General features: G+C 35.6%; 1 protein-coding gene across 1 annotated transcript; it reads left to right on the top strand.

Moving 5' to 3' along the window:
• The first annotated feature begins 15,730 nt into the window (after positions 1-15,730).
• LOC123671232 lies at positions 15,731-16,951 on the top strand. The gene has a single exon (XM_045604975.1). The coding sequence runs from the start codon at positions 15,731-15,733 to the stop codon at positions 16,949-16,951; it is 1,221 nt and encodes a 406-aa protein (XP_045460931.1).
• Positions 16,952-18,371: the final 1,420 nt, after the last annotated feature.

Here is an 18,371-nt window from a genome sequence, read left to right as displayed (position 1 = left end):
CACCATTTGGTTAGTGAATTCTTGAAAAAAAAGGTTTCTAAAATGTTTCTTCAGATTCCAATGAAATTCGTTTTTGCGCGCATATTCTAGCGGAACAGCGTGCTATCGTTTGCCCCACTGTCTATAATTTTCGAATTTTCGAGCGAAAATGGTCTCGTTTCCACGATAACTTGAAAACGAAAAGAGGTATCGACATGAAATTTCGTTCGGCCAGGTTCGTTGATGGGCCGAATCGCTCGAGGGGTTTAGAAGTTATGGTCATTTAAATTTTTGAGTTAAAGCCAATATCTCAGGGAATTATAATGCAATCGCACTCAAACTTGGTGGGTACCAACGTGCAACTTCGGGCCGAATTTTTTCGAGATAGTATCGATAGTTAATTAAAAAAAATTTATCGGGTTCCAATGAGTTCTAGCACATGTTTTGATGCTGAAATTTCAGAACAGCGTACAAAATTTCAATTTCATCCGTTTTCAAGTTTCGGAGATATAGGGAGAAAAAATATGTAAAATATTGTGATATTTTTCATTGGTACGGTTATTATTTCTGAAATAACTCAACAAATATGAATCCGATCACGATAACACTTAATTGTTAAATGCGAATCACTTACACGCATTTGGTCGCGAAATTTTGTCGGTATCGTATCAATAGTAAATTAAAAGAAAATTGGAAAATCATTGACGTTAAGTCATCAGCTTTTGCGCGCATGTTCAAAGCAGACCACCAAGTGAACATGCGCGCAAAAGCTGATGACTTCACGTCAGTGCTTTCCAAATTTTTTTTTTCCAACAGCACCTAGAAAAATTCCATCTGAATGGTATCGTGAAGAATTTCAATCAAGCGCGGGTAAACGGCGGGAACTACAGCTCACTTTCTGGTCTAGAAACGGTATTATATCAACTACTAGCTTATGCACTCACATTTGACATTCAAGTTTCATTATGATCAGATTAACATCTCTTGAGTTATTCCAGAAATAAAAAATAAAACGAAAAAAATAAAAAATAACGAAATTTGACATATTCTTTTCGCAATATCTCCCAACATTGAAATCGGGTAGAATTGAAATTATGTTTACTTTTGGAAAATGTCGACGTCAAAACACGTGCAAAAATAAATCAGAAATCTGATGAGCAAACAAATTGCAAAAATTTTCCAAATATATTTTTTTTGAATTTACCAAGAATTCGATCTCATTGAAAAAAATCAGAAAAGTTGTGCGTCAGTACACCTAATTCACGTACTAAGTTTGAATGCGATCGCACAATTAGTTCCTGAGATATTGATTAAATAACCTCCAACAATCAAATGACAATTACTCCGAAACCGCTTGAACGATTCGGCCGGATAACGAACTTAGCCGCTGCATTGTGACACGGAACCAACCCTAAAAATGTTCTGATCGATGGCTACTCGCGTTTTCCCGTTATCGTGCTTACGGACGGTCGGTCGGATAGAATTGATTTTGACAACGGATTCTTCATCAGTGAGTCCAAACTAGTCGTTTAAGACCATTTTCGCGAGGAAATTCGAAAAGACTGACATTGTGACGAAATGATAGCACGCGTTCTCCTTGAACATGCGCGCAAAAAATGCAAGAAGAGTTAATCTTTTGTTCGCAAGGGATAATTTCACGTCAGTGCTTTTCTAGAATTTGTTCCTCGGTTTCGTTGTTATCTCCGAGATTACCCAAAAATATTGATCCTGTTGTAACCGAACTGGACAATTGGTTGAAGAATATCCACTCGCTCTGCTCGCCGAAGGGGCTCCGCCCCTTGGACCCCGTCACTATGCCGGTAGATCCTTCACTGGGTATCCCTCTAGAAAATAAAATATTTTTTTCGGAAACCTTGTATCGTTAGCTGATTTTAGACGATTCACTCGGTATCCTATGCTGATTCTAGGGTAGAATTCTATATGACTTCTTTCCTAGAACATACCATTTCGCCCTTGCTCACATGAAAATATTTGATGAAAATAACTTTCCATGACGACAAATCAAGGGCGGTCCTAGCCTTAAGTTTGAGGGGGTTCGCCGTTAAGGGTTTCGAGTTTTTCTATGGTATCAAATCCCAGATTACACCGATATCGAGCTTAACCTCTCAAAAATATTTATATTTAGATATTTATATGAATATTTATATAGGGTGATTCAAGTTCGAAGGCCTATTAGACGTTTCTGGAGAACGGGGCCGATTTGAAATCTGAAAATTCAGAATATGGCATTGTTCATGATGCCCTATTCAGCTAAAATATTTTAGAAGTTCTGGCACTTCCGGTTATACAAGAAAGATTTCCATTCTCAATTACTCTCTGCTAAAATTATTACTTTAGTTTTCATAGTTTTCAAAATATTAAGAAAAAACCGTAAAAAAGAGAGAATTTCCATAGTCACTATCACGTGAATTATTTTCACTGTGAATATCCTATGCGTATACTCAATTCACTTTCACAAACTAGAATGATGTTGGAATATCGTGCATATCTTGAATTTGAAAAATATCATCACAGGGTGTTTCAAATATTGTGCCAAAAATTGTGAACAAAATTTGATCATAACTTTCGATTTTCAAATCAGAACCCTATTTTTTTTGTGATTTCGTTGAATTCTACGGTAAAAATAAGGGTAGTGTTCAAACATAATTATGCTCTCAAATTCAAATAATTGACAGGATCATTAGGACTACAAGCCATTTCAGAACGCCTGAAAGTCATAGGAATGATTCAGAAACAAGAAAAATGGGTGCCGTACGAGTTGAAGCCGGGAGGTGTTTGAACGGAGTTTGTTTGTTTGTGAACAGCTGCTTTCGAGGCAAAGACGGAAGGAATTTCTGCATCGGATTGGGACTGGAGACGAAAAACGGGTTCATTACGATAATCCCAAGCACATAAAATCATGTGGATATACCGGCCATGCTTCCACGTCGACTGCTAAACCGAATATTCTCGGTTCTAAGGTCATGCTCAGTATTTGGTGGGAACAGCTCGGCGTAGTGTATTATGAGTTGTTAACTGAAAAGATCACAGGCGATCGTTATCGAACGCAATCAATGCGTTTGTGTCGAGCATTGAGAGACAAACCGCCGCAATACGACGAGAGAGTAGATGAATTGATTTTACTGCATGACAATGCTCGACTCCATGTTGCGAAAGTCAAGATATACTTGAAAAAGTTGAAATGGGAATTCCTACCCCACCCGACGTATTCTCCAGACGTTGCTCCCTCGGACTATCACTTGTTTCGATCAATAGCACACAGCCTGGCTGACCAGCACTTCCTATCTTATGAAGAATTAAAAACTTGGATCGATTCGTGGATCGCTTCAAAAGATGACCAGTTTTTTCAATTCGTACGCTGCCCGAAAGATGTGAGAAAGTATAGTGACCAGCGATGGGCAATATTTCGAATCATAAATGTATAACCAGTGTTTTACAATAAAGCCTCAAATTTCGCTAAAAAAATTTGTACGCTTATGTATTTGTTATATTATAATATATTTATTTACTTATCACGGTTTTAGCCATTCAGGTAGAAATTAAAAAAAAAATAGTAAATCTATTGTTTCATATGAAAAAAAAAGAAGACAATTGGCAAGTATAACACAAAATCTAATTTGGTCTGTGAACCCTTTGAAAACCTTGTAATCACAGCGTCCTCGTCAACATCAATGTCCCTGTATATGTTCAGGAGGACTAAACTGAATCCGATGCCAATATCGAAAAAACCAGAATAACACCATATGAACTACCATTTATTCATTTCGAAAATAAATTTGCCGAATTTTCTGCTCGAATAGCTGTGCGAAAATTATGAGTTTCCATACAGTTTTATAATACGTTATAATCTCAAACAATCTATTAATATGAATTTCCACCAAGTAAAAAACCGATCCCATCAAGAAGATCTGGCATACAGGCAACGTCGCAGATTATTTCGCATCTGACCATAGACCTAATATCCGTATTAGGATATTAGGTCTATGCATCTGACAAACGTTACGTATTAAACATGATGGCCGCCGCCATATTCGGCCATATATAAACAATCGATAAAACCATCGATTTTGACGAAAAAAAGGCATTTTTATGTCAGGGAAAGCTTGAAATGTGATTAATTAATCATTTCTAACGAGAATCAGTTAATAAAATACAAGAAAACTAGCTATTAATGTGGATAACCTCACCTTCATTAGGCCAATTTCACAATTAAAAAAAAAAAATCACAATAAAAAAAAACTAGCTGGATTAAGGAATTTATGACAGCGGATTCGTGATCTAAGACCCAAAATGAGTAAGTCTGCAAAATTTCATCACTTTTGAATCATTATTAAAATTAATTCTATATAGTAAACATTGTTTTTCTTTTCAGAAGATGGATTATTTTCGTTTGTATGGATAATTATACAGGATACTTTTTGTCGAATATCAATTAGAAGTATCTAGAGATGTTGGACCAATTCAAGTCTGAAAATTGAGATTAAAACTTCAAATTATTAACTAATTTGTAAAGAAATACACAATATTTGATCAACAATTATATAAGGTGTATATACATTTGAAGTAGTAATTAGACATTTTGAAATCTGAAATTCTCATTTCTCTAGAAATGGCAATTTCTTTCTTCTTTAAAAAATTTGGGAAAAATGCATAATCAAAATGTGAGAGTTATTATCAGTCAATAGAAATACCACCTGAAATAATGAAACTGCATTCAATGTTTATTTTCAGTTTTGACAAATATTGAATTTACATAATCATTCGATAAGATCTATGAAAAGACCTACAGTGAAATTTTGTTTTAGGAATATTCAGTATAGCTATAATGAACTAACTGAAAAGAGGCAGAATGAATAGATCTACCTTTCAAAAACCCATGGCTTATGTTGCCTCACAAGCAATCATATTATTTAGGTGTAACATCTTTGAGAAATCAGGTTATAAGAAGTCCCTCATTTCCAAGGTTCATCAATACTTTTTTCAGTTGAGCAACAAATTATTCTTCTATTCCATAATTTATTAAGAAATACAATATATGATCAACAATTATATAGTGTGTATATATTTAGAATATAAGGAAGGACACCTTTTGAAATCTAAAAATTTGGTTAATAGTAGGTTATTTTCAATAATTTATAATATCGAAAGACCAATTGGACATTCCTGAAGAACTAAGGCGTTTTTAGAATCTGATTATTGTATCGATGAATTTTGCATACTCTTCTGTTGCATATTTCTTGAAGGTATAGGGACAAAAATGATTTTTATGGGTTCTGGTGAATGATCAAAGGGATACAGGTAACAATTTCATTAATACCAGTCGAGATGTAGTTATCATAGATAAGGTATGATATAGAAATTTCACTAGATAATTCTGATTTAGTGGAGGACATATGAATGATGGTTCGCTACGTTATAGAGTAAGCTTGTAGCTCTGGGTTCTACTCAGAAGTAAATTGAACAGGGCAATATATATAGTAAATAAAATTTTGATAGATATTAGTTAAAAAAGATCAACAATTGAGCATTGTATCTACATAAAATCAAAAAATAACTTGCTAACTGTTGTTGCATTGTACGTGGATGACTTTTTCGTTTTAACTAATGTTAATTCTGAATGAATATAATATCTGATAGAAAATTCAAATGATAATTTTATCATAAAGAATTTATGGAAAGCTAAAAAATGTTTAGGGCTGAATATCACTCCTTTGAAAACTCAATTGAAATTTTATTCAACAAAAGAGAGTTGTAATGATGAACCATATAAGAAATTAATAGGTTTATTAACGTCTTTAGCAGTATTAACTAATCCTGATAAAGCATACTGTTAATTTCTTGAGTCAATTTAATAATTATCTCATTATTGAACACTGAAAAAGTGCAAAATTCATTTCAAGTTGCAAGTAAAAAAAGGTCATTGTTCAAGTTTTTATCAGTCAGAAGATGTGTTCAGTATTTGAAATGACTGCCTCGGTACTAAAATTGTATCAGTCAATACTATTGACCCATGTTAGTGGGTTGATTTTTTTCAAATGTTAACTTTGGATCTGAATCAATTAATAATTTAATTTTTACCAAAATCAAAAGCAATGAATAAATCAGTAGGATAGCATTTTCGAACTGGCCATAGAGCAACTATTCCTATAACGATTGAAAACTTCAGTGAAATAGGTATCTACATGTTTAATCATTCATTCATGAAATGGAAAGTTTTGATGAATAGTTACTTTTTAAAGTATTTTATACCTACATTGAATTGCTGGAAAATTGATACCAATTTCAAAAGTAACTGCCATGTTGAAATTCTTCATATACTGAATGATCCTTTAAATTTTATTTCTGTCGTAACATTTTGACTAGTATTTCAACTGATTTTTTATATGTAAATCCTAGTATAGCTTTAATAAACAAACTAAAAAGAGACAGAATGAATAGACTTGCCTTTCAAATACCCATGGCTTATGTTACCTCATAAGAAATTTTAATTTCTTATCTTGGTGGAACCTTTTTGAGAAATCAGGTAAAAAGTTTGAGTCTCTAATTTCCAAGGTTTATTAATACATGTTTCAGTTGAGCAGCAAATAATATAATAGATAATATATAGTTGAAATTATTCGTATGGAAGATTTCACAACGACTTGACTTATTCATTATAAATTCAACAGCACTGCACTCAAATTCTTCAAAAACGGATGGGTCATTTATATTTTTGCACTCTCCTGTCGTAAAAGTGTATATTTCAGATATTCAAAAAACACATGGAAATTTTTGAATGTCATCTGACTAACTTGGCTCTTTTTCCAGTAATAAAGCCAATTGTGAATTATCTATAAGGAGTTTTTCTATCTGTTTAATACATGATCAGATGAAACTTCTGTTCTCTTTTGTAGTTCCATCTTCTGTCGCAATAGATTCAAATTCTCACGAAAGGGAATGTAGTTTTATAGTTTGTGGAAAATAAACGAAAAATTCCTGAAATAAAGTAACATTCATCCAATTGAATCAATAATTATACAAACCCTTCAAACGAACCTGAACTGAAAATGCATTCGATGATATCAATATTCATTTCCAAATTTTGACAAATATCTATCGAATTTTCGATTCGCCGAAGACTTTGCATTTTATCTGTCGGCATTTATTTGAATATTGAATAACAATTTTGGAAACTGCAAACTTTCTCAAGAACTTTCATAAATCGAAATGGAATATTTATTATTAACATGACACTGACAGCCAAATTGTCCACAGATACCACAGAAATATGGGACTTGAAATGTCAAAATGATCCGAAACACCCCGTATACTCGAAAACCGCGGGGAGAATCGAAGGTTTGGGATTTTTCCCGGGATCTCCAGACGATTTTGAGGGGGGTCTTATTCTTGTCATTTTTGCTCTAGATGGTCCCGTTTGGGCTGTGATTTTACGTTTAAAGCTTGACGTATATGTGCAAGCGGTTTTATATATACTTAGACTTGCAAAATATTGTATTGAACTTATTATTTAGTAAAGTCAAAATCAAATCATTTTAGAAAATTTCATACCCGATGATGATTAGATTAGGAGGTTAGATTCAGAATATCAACGCGCAGTTTGCTCGCTAAATTTTGTTGGTATCGTTTGGTTACTGACTTCTTAAAAAAATATTTTCAGAAATTTTTCCATATTTTTGTTGAAAAAAAATTGCCATTCTTCAGATTCCAATGAAATACTTTAGGGAACCTAAGCTCCGTATTCTTCAACAGTGAGCTGCATTTCAATTTGATTGGATTTTAAGTTCAGGAGATAAAGGGAAAAACATGTCAAATTTCGCGTTTTTGCGCGCATGTTCTAGGGAAACAGCGTGCTATCGTTTTGTCACGATGTCTGTCTTTTTGAAATTTTTTCGCTAAAATGGTCTCAAACGGCTAGGTTGGACTCACTGATGAAGAATCCGTCTTTAAAATGAATTCTGTCCGGTCAGCCGACCTTCCGTCCGTTGTCACGATTGCGGGAAAACGAAGACATCTATCTAGATTTTCGGAATAGTTTGCGCATCAGAATGCGACGGTTGAGTTCATTAACCAGCCACATTGGTCGAGCGGTTTCGGAGTTTTGAATCATTTGAAATTTTGAGGTTATGTTATTAATATATTAGAAACTAAATGTGCGATCGTATTCAAACGTAGTACGTGAATGGAGAGTACTAACACGCAACTTTTAAAATTTTTCAATGAGATCGTATGTTTGGTAAATTTGAAAAAAATTTGTTTTTCGAGAATTTTCGCAATTTTTTTGAAAAAATTTTTTTTTTCAAAAAGGAGTCATCAGATTTCCAATTAGTGTTTGCACATGTTTTGATATCAATATTTTCAATAGTACACATAATTTTAATTTTATCCGATTTTAATTTTGGGAGACATTGCAAAAAGAATAAGTCGAATTTTGTGATATTTTCCTTAATAAGGTTATTATTTCTGAAATTACTCCAGAAATATGAATCTGAAGGAATTACTAACGTGCATTAGCTCGCAGAAATTCGTCGATATCGTTGTGTTAGTACACCAAAAAAAAATTATAGAAAATTTTCCCAATTTTTGATGTAAAAAATTTTTTTTCGAGAATCTATTCATCAGATTCAAACAATATTCCACACAAACCTTGAGATTAATATTCTCCATCAGTGTGCCAAATTTCAGTCAGATTCGATTCCATTTTCTGGAGATTCACGGCAAAAGTATGTCGAATTTCTTGTTTATTTCTCGATTTCGTTGTTATTTCCGGAATAAATCAAATTATACCAATCCGATGATGACGAAACTTGGACTATAGTTAGCAAATGCTAATACACAATTCTGTTCAAATTTTCCTGATGATCGTGTCATCGAAACAATCACCAAGGAATTCTAACATGCGCGCAAAAGCTCCTGACTTCACGTCAGTTCTTTTATATATTTCTTTTTATATACTGAGAAAACGATACCAACTTGATTTTGTAGGCCATTGTGCGTTCGTATTCTGCAATTAATGAACATGTTGTCATGATTGGATCCGAATTATTCCGTAAATAACAAACAATACCGAGAAAAAAACATGAAATTTTCCCACTTTCTATTAAAACTGAAATCAGATCTAACTTTAATTTGCACCACTGTTGTTGAATATTAACTTCAAGGTCCATGCAGATTTTCATCGAAATATGATGTACAGACACCGAAAAAAAATTTTTCAACAAAAGTCAGGAAAATAGTTTTTTTCTGACAAACATTAAGATTCTAACAAATCGTTGCAAGAGCAAGTGCGTCGGTATTCTACTAATTGCGCATTTTGGATATTATCGAATCAGTATTTCTTGACTTATTCTGGAAATAAGAACGAAACCTAAGAAAAACGCGACCTTTGACAATTTTGTTCTCGATATCTCCGATAGTTGAAAACGGAACAAACTGAAATTTTGTACACTATTGTGAAATATTGACGATAATGCGTGTGCAAAAATGCACTGAAATCTGATTGGTAGCTTCTGATGAAAAAAAATTATTAAAAATATTTTCGAAAAATATTCTTTTAAGATTTCAGTAACAATACGACCTCAACAAAATTTTGGGCGCCAGTATTCTACAAGTAAGTACAAGTTTAAATTCGATCACATGAGTAGTTTCTGCGATATTGAGGAGGAGCCTTCAAAGATTCAAACTCAAAATCCTATCATGAAAAAACTTAGTTACTAGTTGAAAATTGCTAGTACAGAATTTTGTGCAGAGTTGCGTGATGACCGCTTCTTCAGAACAATCCCACACGAATATTAACATGCGCGCGAAAGTTCCTGACTTCACGTCAGTGCTTTTCTAGAATTGTTTACTATATTGACCAGCCTAAATTCAAATATAATATTATTACAACTGATACAGATCTGGATTCCAGAAACTATATACAGATTGAGCACATTCACTAAATCAATATTTCATCCGAACAGATGTCTTTATGGAAGCGCGAACTATCCCTGAATTGAACAAAATCGCCGCTATCAAGAAAAGTGATGATTCATAACAATCAAAACAGGGGTAACGCTCTACTTGGGAAATATTATGATTAATCACGAGAAACCAGCGTTGCCAGTTTGCCTCGACATCGAGGACGCCCAGAAATCGGTAAGGTGAAAGCAGTATATACTGTGGAGGAATATACAGAAGTTGTAGTGAGCGCCCCAAGCGGCGGACACGCTGAACCATAATATACTAGTTGAATATTGAAATTTACGTCCCACTATCTTCTGAGCGTCCCCAAAAATTTTTGTGTACGAGATCGTAGGACTACTAGGAATGGTTTAACATAAGCAGACTTCCAAGCGTCCATATATGGACGCTTGGTAGGCGGTAAATTGTCAATGTATGGACGCTCTGAAGATAGCAGGATAAATATATATATATATTTTTTTTTTTTTTTTTAATCACCGTTTAACGGGTTGGTGCCTGAGCCAACCGGGCCGACGAAGCCAAGGTTGTCTCAGGAGCTTGTTAAGAACTTCCTGACTATATGTGTTGTGGCCAAAATTACCTCCTTGCCCCTCATTATTTCGGTGAATGGATTGGTTGAAAACACCACACGACTATATATATATAAATATATATATATATATATATATATATATACAAAATGTGATAATTTCCTAAAGTAATTAATAAACAATGGTTTAAGGGGTGTTGGAAAACTTCAATTGAATTGTTACTAACTTCTTTATTTCATCAGTCGACGTTTCGATCCTTGGTTGGGATCTTCTTCAGGACTTCTATAAAACAAACAACATACAAATATAACAAACATTGCAGAAAAGACAACATGTTAAAACGCACCGAAATGCGAAGAGTTACCAGATCTTAAGTTGCACTGAATCTTATACAGATTTGGAGGAAAAAATTATTAATTAACTTGAACACAAAATAGTCTCTAATACAATAACGTCTCTTTTTTATATCACACACTTCCTTATTCTCTTGAAAACTTATTTTTGAAATTCTTTCTTCATCCATCTGACAACTGCGTAAAAAACGAAAGGGGTTAGGTCGGGTTCATAGAACATCATAGATCTTCAACTGACATTGGAGAACATAGAACTTGAGATCAACAACTCACTCTCACTAAGTTGGTTTGAATGTATCAGATATGAATAAATGTTGCTAATGTTCTCTATATCCTTTCTGTAGTTCATGGAATTTTCATGTCGCTTAATGTGAATCATCTCCAGGAAACATCTTTTTCTCATATTCTCCTCGCACTCCAAGACTGTCACCGAATCATAGTCCATTCGATGGTCAACTGATCTTACATGTTCTGCCAGTGCACATATCTTTCTAGGATTCTTAATGTCGCTAATATGTTGAGTTATTCTTCTTTTAAGTTGTTGGGATGTTTGTCCGATATACACCTCATCACAATTTTGACAGGGTATTCTGTATACAACACAGCTTTTCTTATCAGTTTCTATCCTATCTTTCAAATTACTATAAAGTCTCTTTAATTTAAATTCAGTTCTAGGTATCACTTTGATGTTATCAGTTTTTAATAAGTTTATTAAGGATTTTGTCATTACATTAATCAGTGGAATGGAAGTAAATATAATTCTCTGATCTAAATTGGTGGATGCGATTTCATCGTTATTCTGTGGCTGTCCAGAATTCGATGAATTGTGTATCAATTTCTTTAAAAGGTTCTTGGGGTAACCATTCTCAAGCATCAACTGATATAATAGTTTCATATTCGTCTCCTTCAGAGTGGGGTGTGATATTCTTTGTATACGATTCCTCAATCCTGTAACCATATTGATTTTTTGTCTCTGAGGGTGGTTGGAAAAATAATGCAAGTATCTACCTGAGCTAGAGGGCTTTCTATACCAATCAAGAATCAGTGTATTGTCAGGTCTTCTAATGACTAGGGTATCTAGGAAAGGCACACTATTGTTATTTTCTAATTCTATGGTAAATTTTATAGACTCACTCTGTCTGTTGAACCTTTCAAGAGTGTAAGATGTCTTATCACTGGGAACTGCACAAATGATGTCATCTACATATTTTTTAATAAAAGGCATCTCAAAGGGGATATCTGTTAGGATGCCATCTAGGAGGAAATCCATCACTACCTCTGCAATGGAAGGGCTGAATTTAGACCCCATTGGGGAACCTAGTATTTGGTTGTAAAAATTACCTTGGAAGATGAAATAGTTGGAGTTGAAAAGAAATCTGATGATGTTGATGAAGTCTTCCTTAGGTATTGTGGTGTGGCTACTGATTGATTCCCATCTGTGTTGAATTGCAGACAGAGCTAATTCTAATGAAATATTGGTAAAGAGGGATACTACATCAAGGCTGATGAGGACATAATCTTCTGGCAATTGGAATTCACTAATGAAGGTGGAAAAAGAGAAGGAATCTTCTACGTAATATCTGCCTCTAGAAACACTTAAATAACTTGAAATTATTTCAGATATATAACCTGATATCTTAGATGTTGGTGTATTCAAAGAGGAGATGATGGGTCTGAGGGAGAGAACAGGTTTATGGACTTTAGGTAGTCCATAAAATCTTGCAGGAATGGAGTTATAACTGTACAAGGATTTTCCTTGCATTTGGGAAATATGACCACTTGTTACCAATTTTTTAATCAATGTGTTACCTTTAGTTTGTATAGTAGTTGTTGGGTCTCTAGGTAGTCTTCTGTAATAGTCAAGATCATTGAGAATTCCATTAGATAGTTCTATGTATTGTGACTTGTCCATAATAACTGTTACGTTTCCTTTGTCTGATTGTAATACCTGTAAGTCTGGATGTTCTTTGAGATATCTTTTACAATTATAAAATTCTCTCTGTACTACATTTCTGACAACTTTATTAGGTTTGATATTATTAGTTATAATGTTCGTGGCCATGGCGCGTTTTATGTTCTTGGCATCAGGAGATAAGGAGTCATTGAGGTTGATAACATTCTCAACATCAGATAAAAGTTTCGGAATAGAGATTTCTTTCATAGGGATGTCAATGCTGAATTTAGGACCCAGCGACAAGAATTTTAGAACTCTATCCGGGATATTTGTTCCACTTATATTTTTAACCCACCTTTCTTGTGATCTGACTTTTCCCAATTGTGCCATGGCCACGAACATTATAACTAATAATATCAAACCTAATAAAGTTGTCAGAAATGTAGTACAGAGAGAATTTTATAATTGTAAAAGATATCTCAAAGAACATCCAGACTTACAGGTATTACAATCAGACAAAGGAAACGTAACAGTTATTATGGACAAGTCACAATACATAGAACTATCTAATGGAATTCTCAATGATCTTGACTATTACAGAAGACTACCTAGAGACCCAACAACTACTATACAAACTAAAGGTAACACATTGATTAAAAAATTGGTAACAAGTGGTCATATTTCCCAAATGCAAGGAAAATCCTTGTACAGTTATAACTCCATTCCTGCAAGATTTTATGGACTACCTAAAGTCCATAAACCTGTTCTCTCCCTCAGACCCATCATCTCCTCTTTGAATACACCAACATCTAAGATATCAGGTTATATATCTGAAATAATTTCAAGTTATTTAAGTGTTTCTAGAGGCAGATATTACGTAGAAGATTCTTTCTCTTTTTCCACCTTCATTAGTGAATTCCAATTGCCACAAGATTATGTCCTCATCAGCCTTGATGTAGTATCCCTCTTTACCAATATTTCATTAGAATTAGCTCTGTCTGCAATTCAACACAGATGGGAATCAATCAGTAGCCACACCACAATACCTAAGGAAGACTTCATCAACATCATCAGATTTCTTTTCAACTCCAACTATTTCATCTTCCAAGGTAATTTTTACAACCAAATACTAGGTTCCCCAATGGGGTCTAAATTCAGCCCTTCCATTGCAGAGGTAGTGATGGATTTCCTCCTAGATGGCATCCTAACAGATATCCCCTTTGAGATGCCTTTTATTAAAAAATATGTAGATGACATCATTTGTGCAGTTCCCAGTGATAAGACATCTTACACTCTTGAAAGGTTCAACAGACAGAGTGAGTCTATAAAATTTACCATAGAATTAGAAAATAACAATAGTGTGCCTTTCCTAGATACCCTAGTCATTAGAAGACCTGACAATACACTGATTCTTGATTGGTATAGAAAGCCCTCTAGCTCAGGTAGATACTTGCATTATTTTTCCAACCACCCTCAGAGACAAAAAATCAATATGGTTACAGGATTGAGGAATCGTATACAAAGAATATCACACCCCACCCTGAAGGAGAAGAATATGAAACTATTATATCAGTTGATGCTTGAGAATGGTTACCCCAAGAACCTTTTAAAGAAATTGATACACAATTCATCGAATTCTGGACAGCCACAGAATAACGATGAAATCGCATCCACCAATTTAGATCAGAGAATTATATTTACTTCCATTCCACTGATTAATGTAATGACAAAATCCTTAATAAACTTATTAAAAACTGATAACATCAAAGTGATACCTAGAACTGAATTTAAATTAAAGAGACTTTATAGTAATTTGAAAGATAGGATAGAAACTGATAAGAAAAGCTGTGTTGTATACAGAATACCCTGTCAAAATTGTGATGAGGTGTATATCGGACAAACATCCCAACAACTTAAAAGAAGAATAACTCAACATATTAGCGACATTAAGAATCCTAGAAAGATATGTGCACTGGCAGAACATGTAAGATCAGTTGACCATCGAATGGACTATGATTCGGTGACAGTCTTGGAGTGCGAGGAGAATATGAGAAAAAGATGTTTCCTGGAGATGATTCACATTAAGCGACATGAAAATTCCATGAACTACAGAAAGGATATAGAGAACATTAGCAACATTTATTCATATCTGATACATTCAAACCAACTTAGTGAGAGTGAGTTGTTGATCTCAAGTTCTATGTTCTCCAATGTCAGTTGAAGATCTATGATGTTCTATGAACCCGACCTAACCCCTTTCGCTTTTTACGCAGTTGTCAGATGGATGAAGAAAGAATTTCAAAAATAAGTTGTCAAGAGAATAAGGAAGTGTGTGATATAAAAAAGAGACGTTATTGTATTAGAGACTATTTTGTGTTCAAGTTAATTAATAATTTTTTCCTCCAAATCTGTATAAGATTCAGTGCAACTTAAGATCTGGTAACTCTTCGCATTTCGGTGCGTTTTAACATGTTGTCTTTTCTGCAATGTTTGTTATATTTGTATGTTGTTTGTTTTATAGAAGTCCTGAAGAAGATCCCAACCAAGGATCGAAACGTCGACTGATGAAATAAAGAAGTTAGTAACAATTGAAGTTTTCCAACACCCCTTAAACCATTGTTTATATATATATATATATATATATATATATATATATATATATATATATATATATATATATATATATATATACGCAGGGTAGCCAGAAGGCTATCGGGGAGTGACGCCCCCGCGGACCTGAGTCAGCCAGGCCCAAAGGTTAGCACCCTAGGGGTTCTGAGAAGCACATAGCTCCTGTCACAACAAGAAGTAGAAAGCAGGGCGGTGAGGGGTTGCAGGCTGGCCCCTCTCGGAGCTGTACAGAGGTCCAGCCTGGTGGGGGAGATTGTGGTGCGAGCGGCGCAGCCCCCCGAGACGGCACCGCAAGGCCTAGGCTCGAATTGGAAAGGACCCATAGCTTGGATGAGGGACAAACTCATCCCGCTAGGGAACCAATGAGAAGAGATGGGAGAGCGCGATGGACTGAGGATGATAATGTCCTACTTATGCGTGCTCATTTCATAGCAAAAGACCTGGAACAAACATCGGAAAGGACTTATAGGCAAATATTAACCGAGGTATGGAATGACATCAGACCTGACAAACCGCTTTACACGAACTTACTGGCTAACAGAGTAAGATGGATGATCGAGAATGAGAAATTCTCTGTCGTAGAATTAAGGAACATTCAGTTGAATATTAGACCGCAGGGAAATGAACCAATCGATGAAGGAGAAGAACACCATGAAGAATTGCGTCAATCGGACGATGAAGATAATGGACTTACCTACAAAGTTGATCGATATTTCTGTAAAAATCTTCTACTCTATACTGGTTTAAGCCCGGAAAATAGACCGAGCATACCGAGAATGAAGGGCTCCCGTATGATGGTTGAGAAAATGTTGATGGTGAACAAAATAATTGGTAAGCACATTAGTAGCAACTCATCTCTGGGGGATCTTGTTGATCTGGTATACGCTGGGGCTCTAACTGTGTGTGAACAACTGGGTAAATCCGTCATAAAGAGGTGCACGAATTCAACAGGGCAGCAACCTCCATGGAAGTGTCGCATAGAAAAGAAAATTGGTAATATCAGGAAAAAAATTGGAGTATTACATACTTACCTTAATAGCGAGTCTCCATCAAGCAAGGTACATAAGACGGTCCGTAGAATAGCATCTGAGTTTCGGATCAAACCCCAGACTAGCGTCTTCACAGGGCAACTGGAATCTCTATGTGATAATCTGAAACAGAGAGTCAAAGCGTTAGGTAACCGACTGAGGAGATATAATGAAAGAATTAAAAGATATCAAAACAACCAAATGTACTATAAGAACCAAAAACAATTCTTCCGGAATCTTGAAAGCCCTGAGAAAACAGAAGAGGATCCTCCAGAACCAGAAAAATTTTACGAATACTGGGAAACAATATGGGGCAGGGAAAAACAGCATGACGATGGCGCCCACTGGATCAGGGAGGCTGAAGATGAGAGCTCAAAATACGTTATGGACAACATAACTATAACAAAACAGGATGTGGAAGAGGTACTCAAAAGAACCAATAACTGGGCGGCCCCGGGACCCGATGGAGTTCATAATTACTGGTGGAAACATTTTACCAACACACATGGAGCGATGGCTGCATTGTTCCAGAAAGCAATGAGGACCCATCGGTAATCCCGGAGTTCCTTACCCTCGGCACTACAATTATGATACCGAAAGGTAATACAACATCTGATCCAAAAAAATACCGACCGATAACATGCTTACCCACAATCTATAAAATACTTACCGGAACCTTGACCAGGTACATCTCGAGGCATTTAAAAAAACACCACATATTGGCCCGTGAGCAGGGAGGCTGTGGTAGGGACACAAAAGGCTGTAAGGAACTCCTCATTGTTGATCAGATAATCGCGAAGCAAGTGAAGAGTAAGCAGAGGAACATCTCAATATCATGGATAGATTATAGGAAGGCTTTCGATTCGGTGCCGCACTCCTGGCTTATAAGGGTACTAAGACTCAGTGCAATATCAGAGCCTATTGTTCGTCTGTTAGAATATCTGATGAAGTCATGGAGGACCACGTTACTGATAAAAAGCAAAAACGGTAATAAAAGATCGAAGATAATAAAAATCAAGCGAGGCATCTTCCAGGGGGATACGCTGAGCCCACTGTGGTTTTGCCTGGCCTTGAACCTTCTAAGTAGGCTGCTCAACAACAGTTCATATGGTTATCTCGTCGACAAAATAAGAAAAATTAAACTCAACCACCAGCTTTACATGGATGACCTGAAACTGTTCGCGGCCAACGAAGAACAAATGCGAAGACTCCTGGAAATAGTTTCTTCATTCAGTACAGCAATAGGAATGGAGATGGGCCTCGATAAATGCGCGATTGTGAATGTAAAAAGAGGTAAAATTGTGGATGGCGAACATATCGAGCTAAGGGATGACTCTAGAATACCATACCTGAAACCGGAGGAATCGTACAAATACTTAGGAATTCAGCAAGCCCTAGATATAAAAACTGTCGAGGCGAAGAATTCCTTTAGGGAGAAGTATTTCGGTAGGCTGAGGAACATCTTGAAAGCCAAACTTAATTCTAAAGCCTTGTTCACGTCGATTAACACGTGGGCCCTGCCTTGTATTAGCTACTCTTTTGGGATTGTTCGGTGGACCGCTGCGGAGCTCAGGGCGGTGGATATACAGACTAGAAAGATGTTGACAAGATACGGGGTACATCACCCCCATTCGTCAGTGAATAGACTGTACCTGAAGAGACACGAGGGAGGTAGAGGACTACAAAATTTACTTATGACACATAATAATATGGTGTTAGATATGAGAAAGTACTTTCAGTCAAAAAACTCACCATTCTTCAGAGCATTGTGCCAGGCTGATGAGTCCACGGCTCTACGGCTAGCAAAACCCTCAATCCACCTAGAGGAAACATCCATTGAGCAGCTCTCGGAGGAGTGGCATGGAAAAGCACTCCATGGAAGATACCCTGGAAATTTGAACTCAGATAATATCCTGAAAACTGAATCTCTCACTTACCTGACAGCTGGATATCTGTTTCCGGAGACCGAGGGAAG

Source organism: Harmonia axyridis, chromosome 1, assembly GCF_914767665.1.
Source record: "Harmonia axyridis chromosome 1, icHarAxyr1.1, whole genome shotgun sequence".
NCBI lineage: Eukaryota > Metazoa > Arthropoda > Insecta > Coleoptera > Coccinellidae > Harmonia > Harmonia axyridis.
This window is presented reverse-complemented; position numbering and strand designations above follow the sequence as displayed.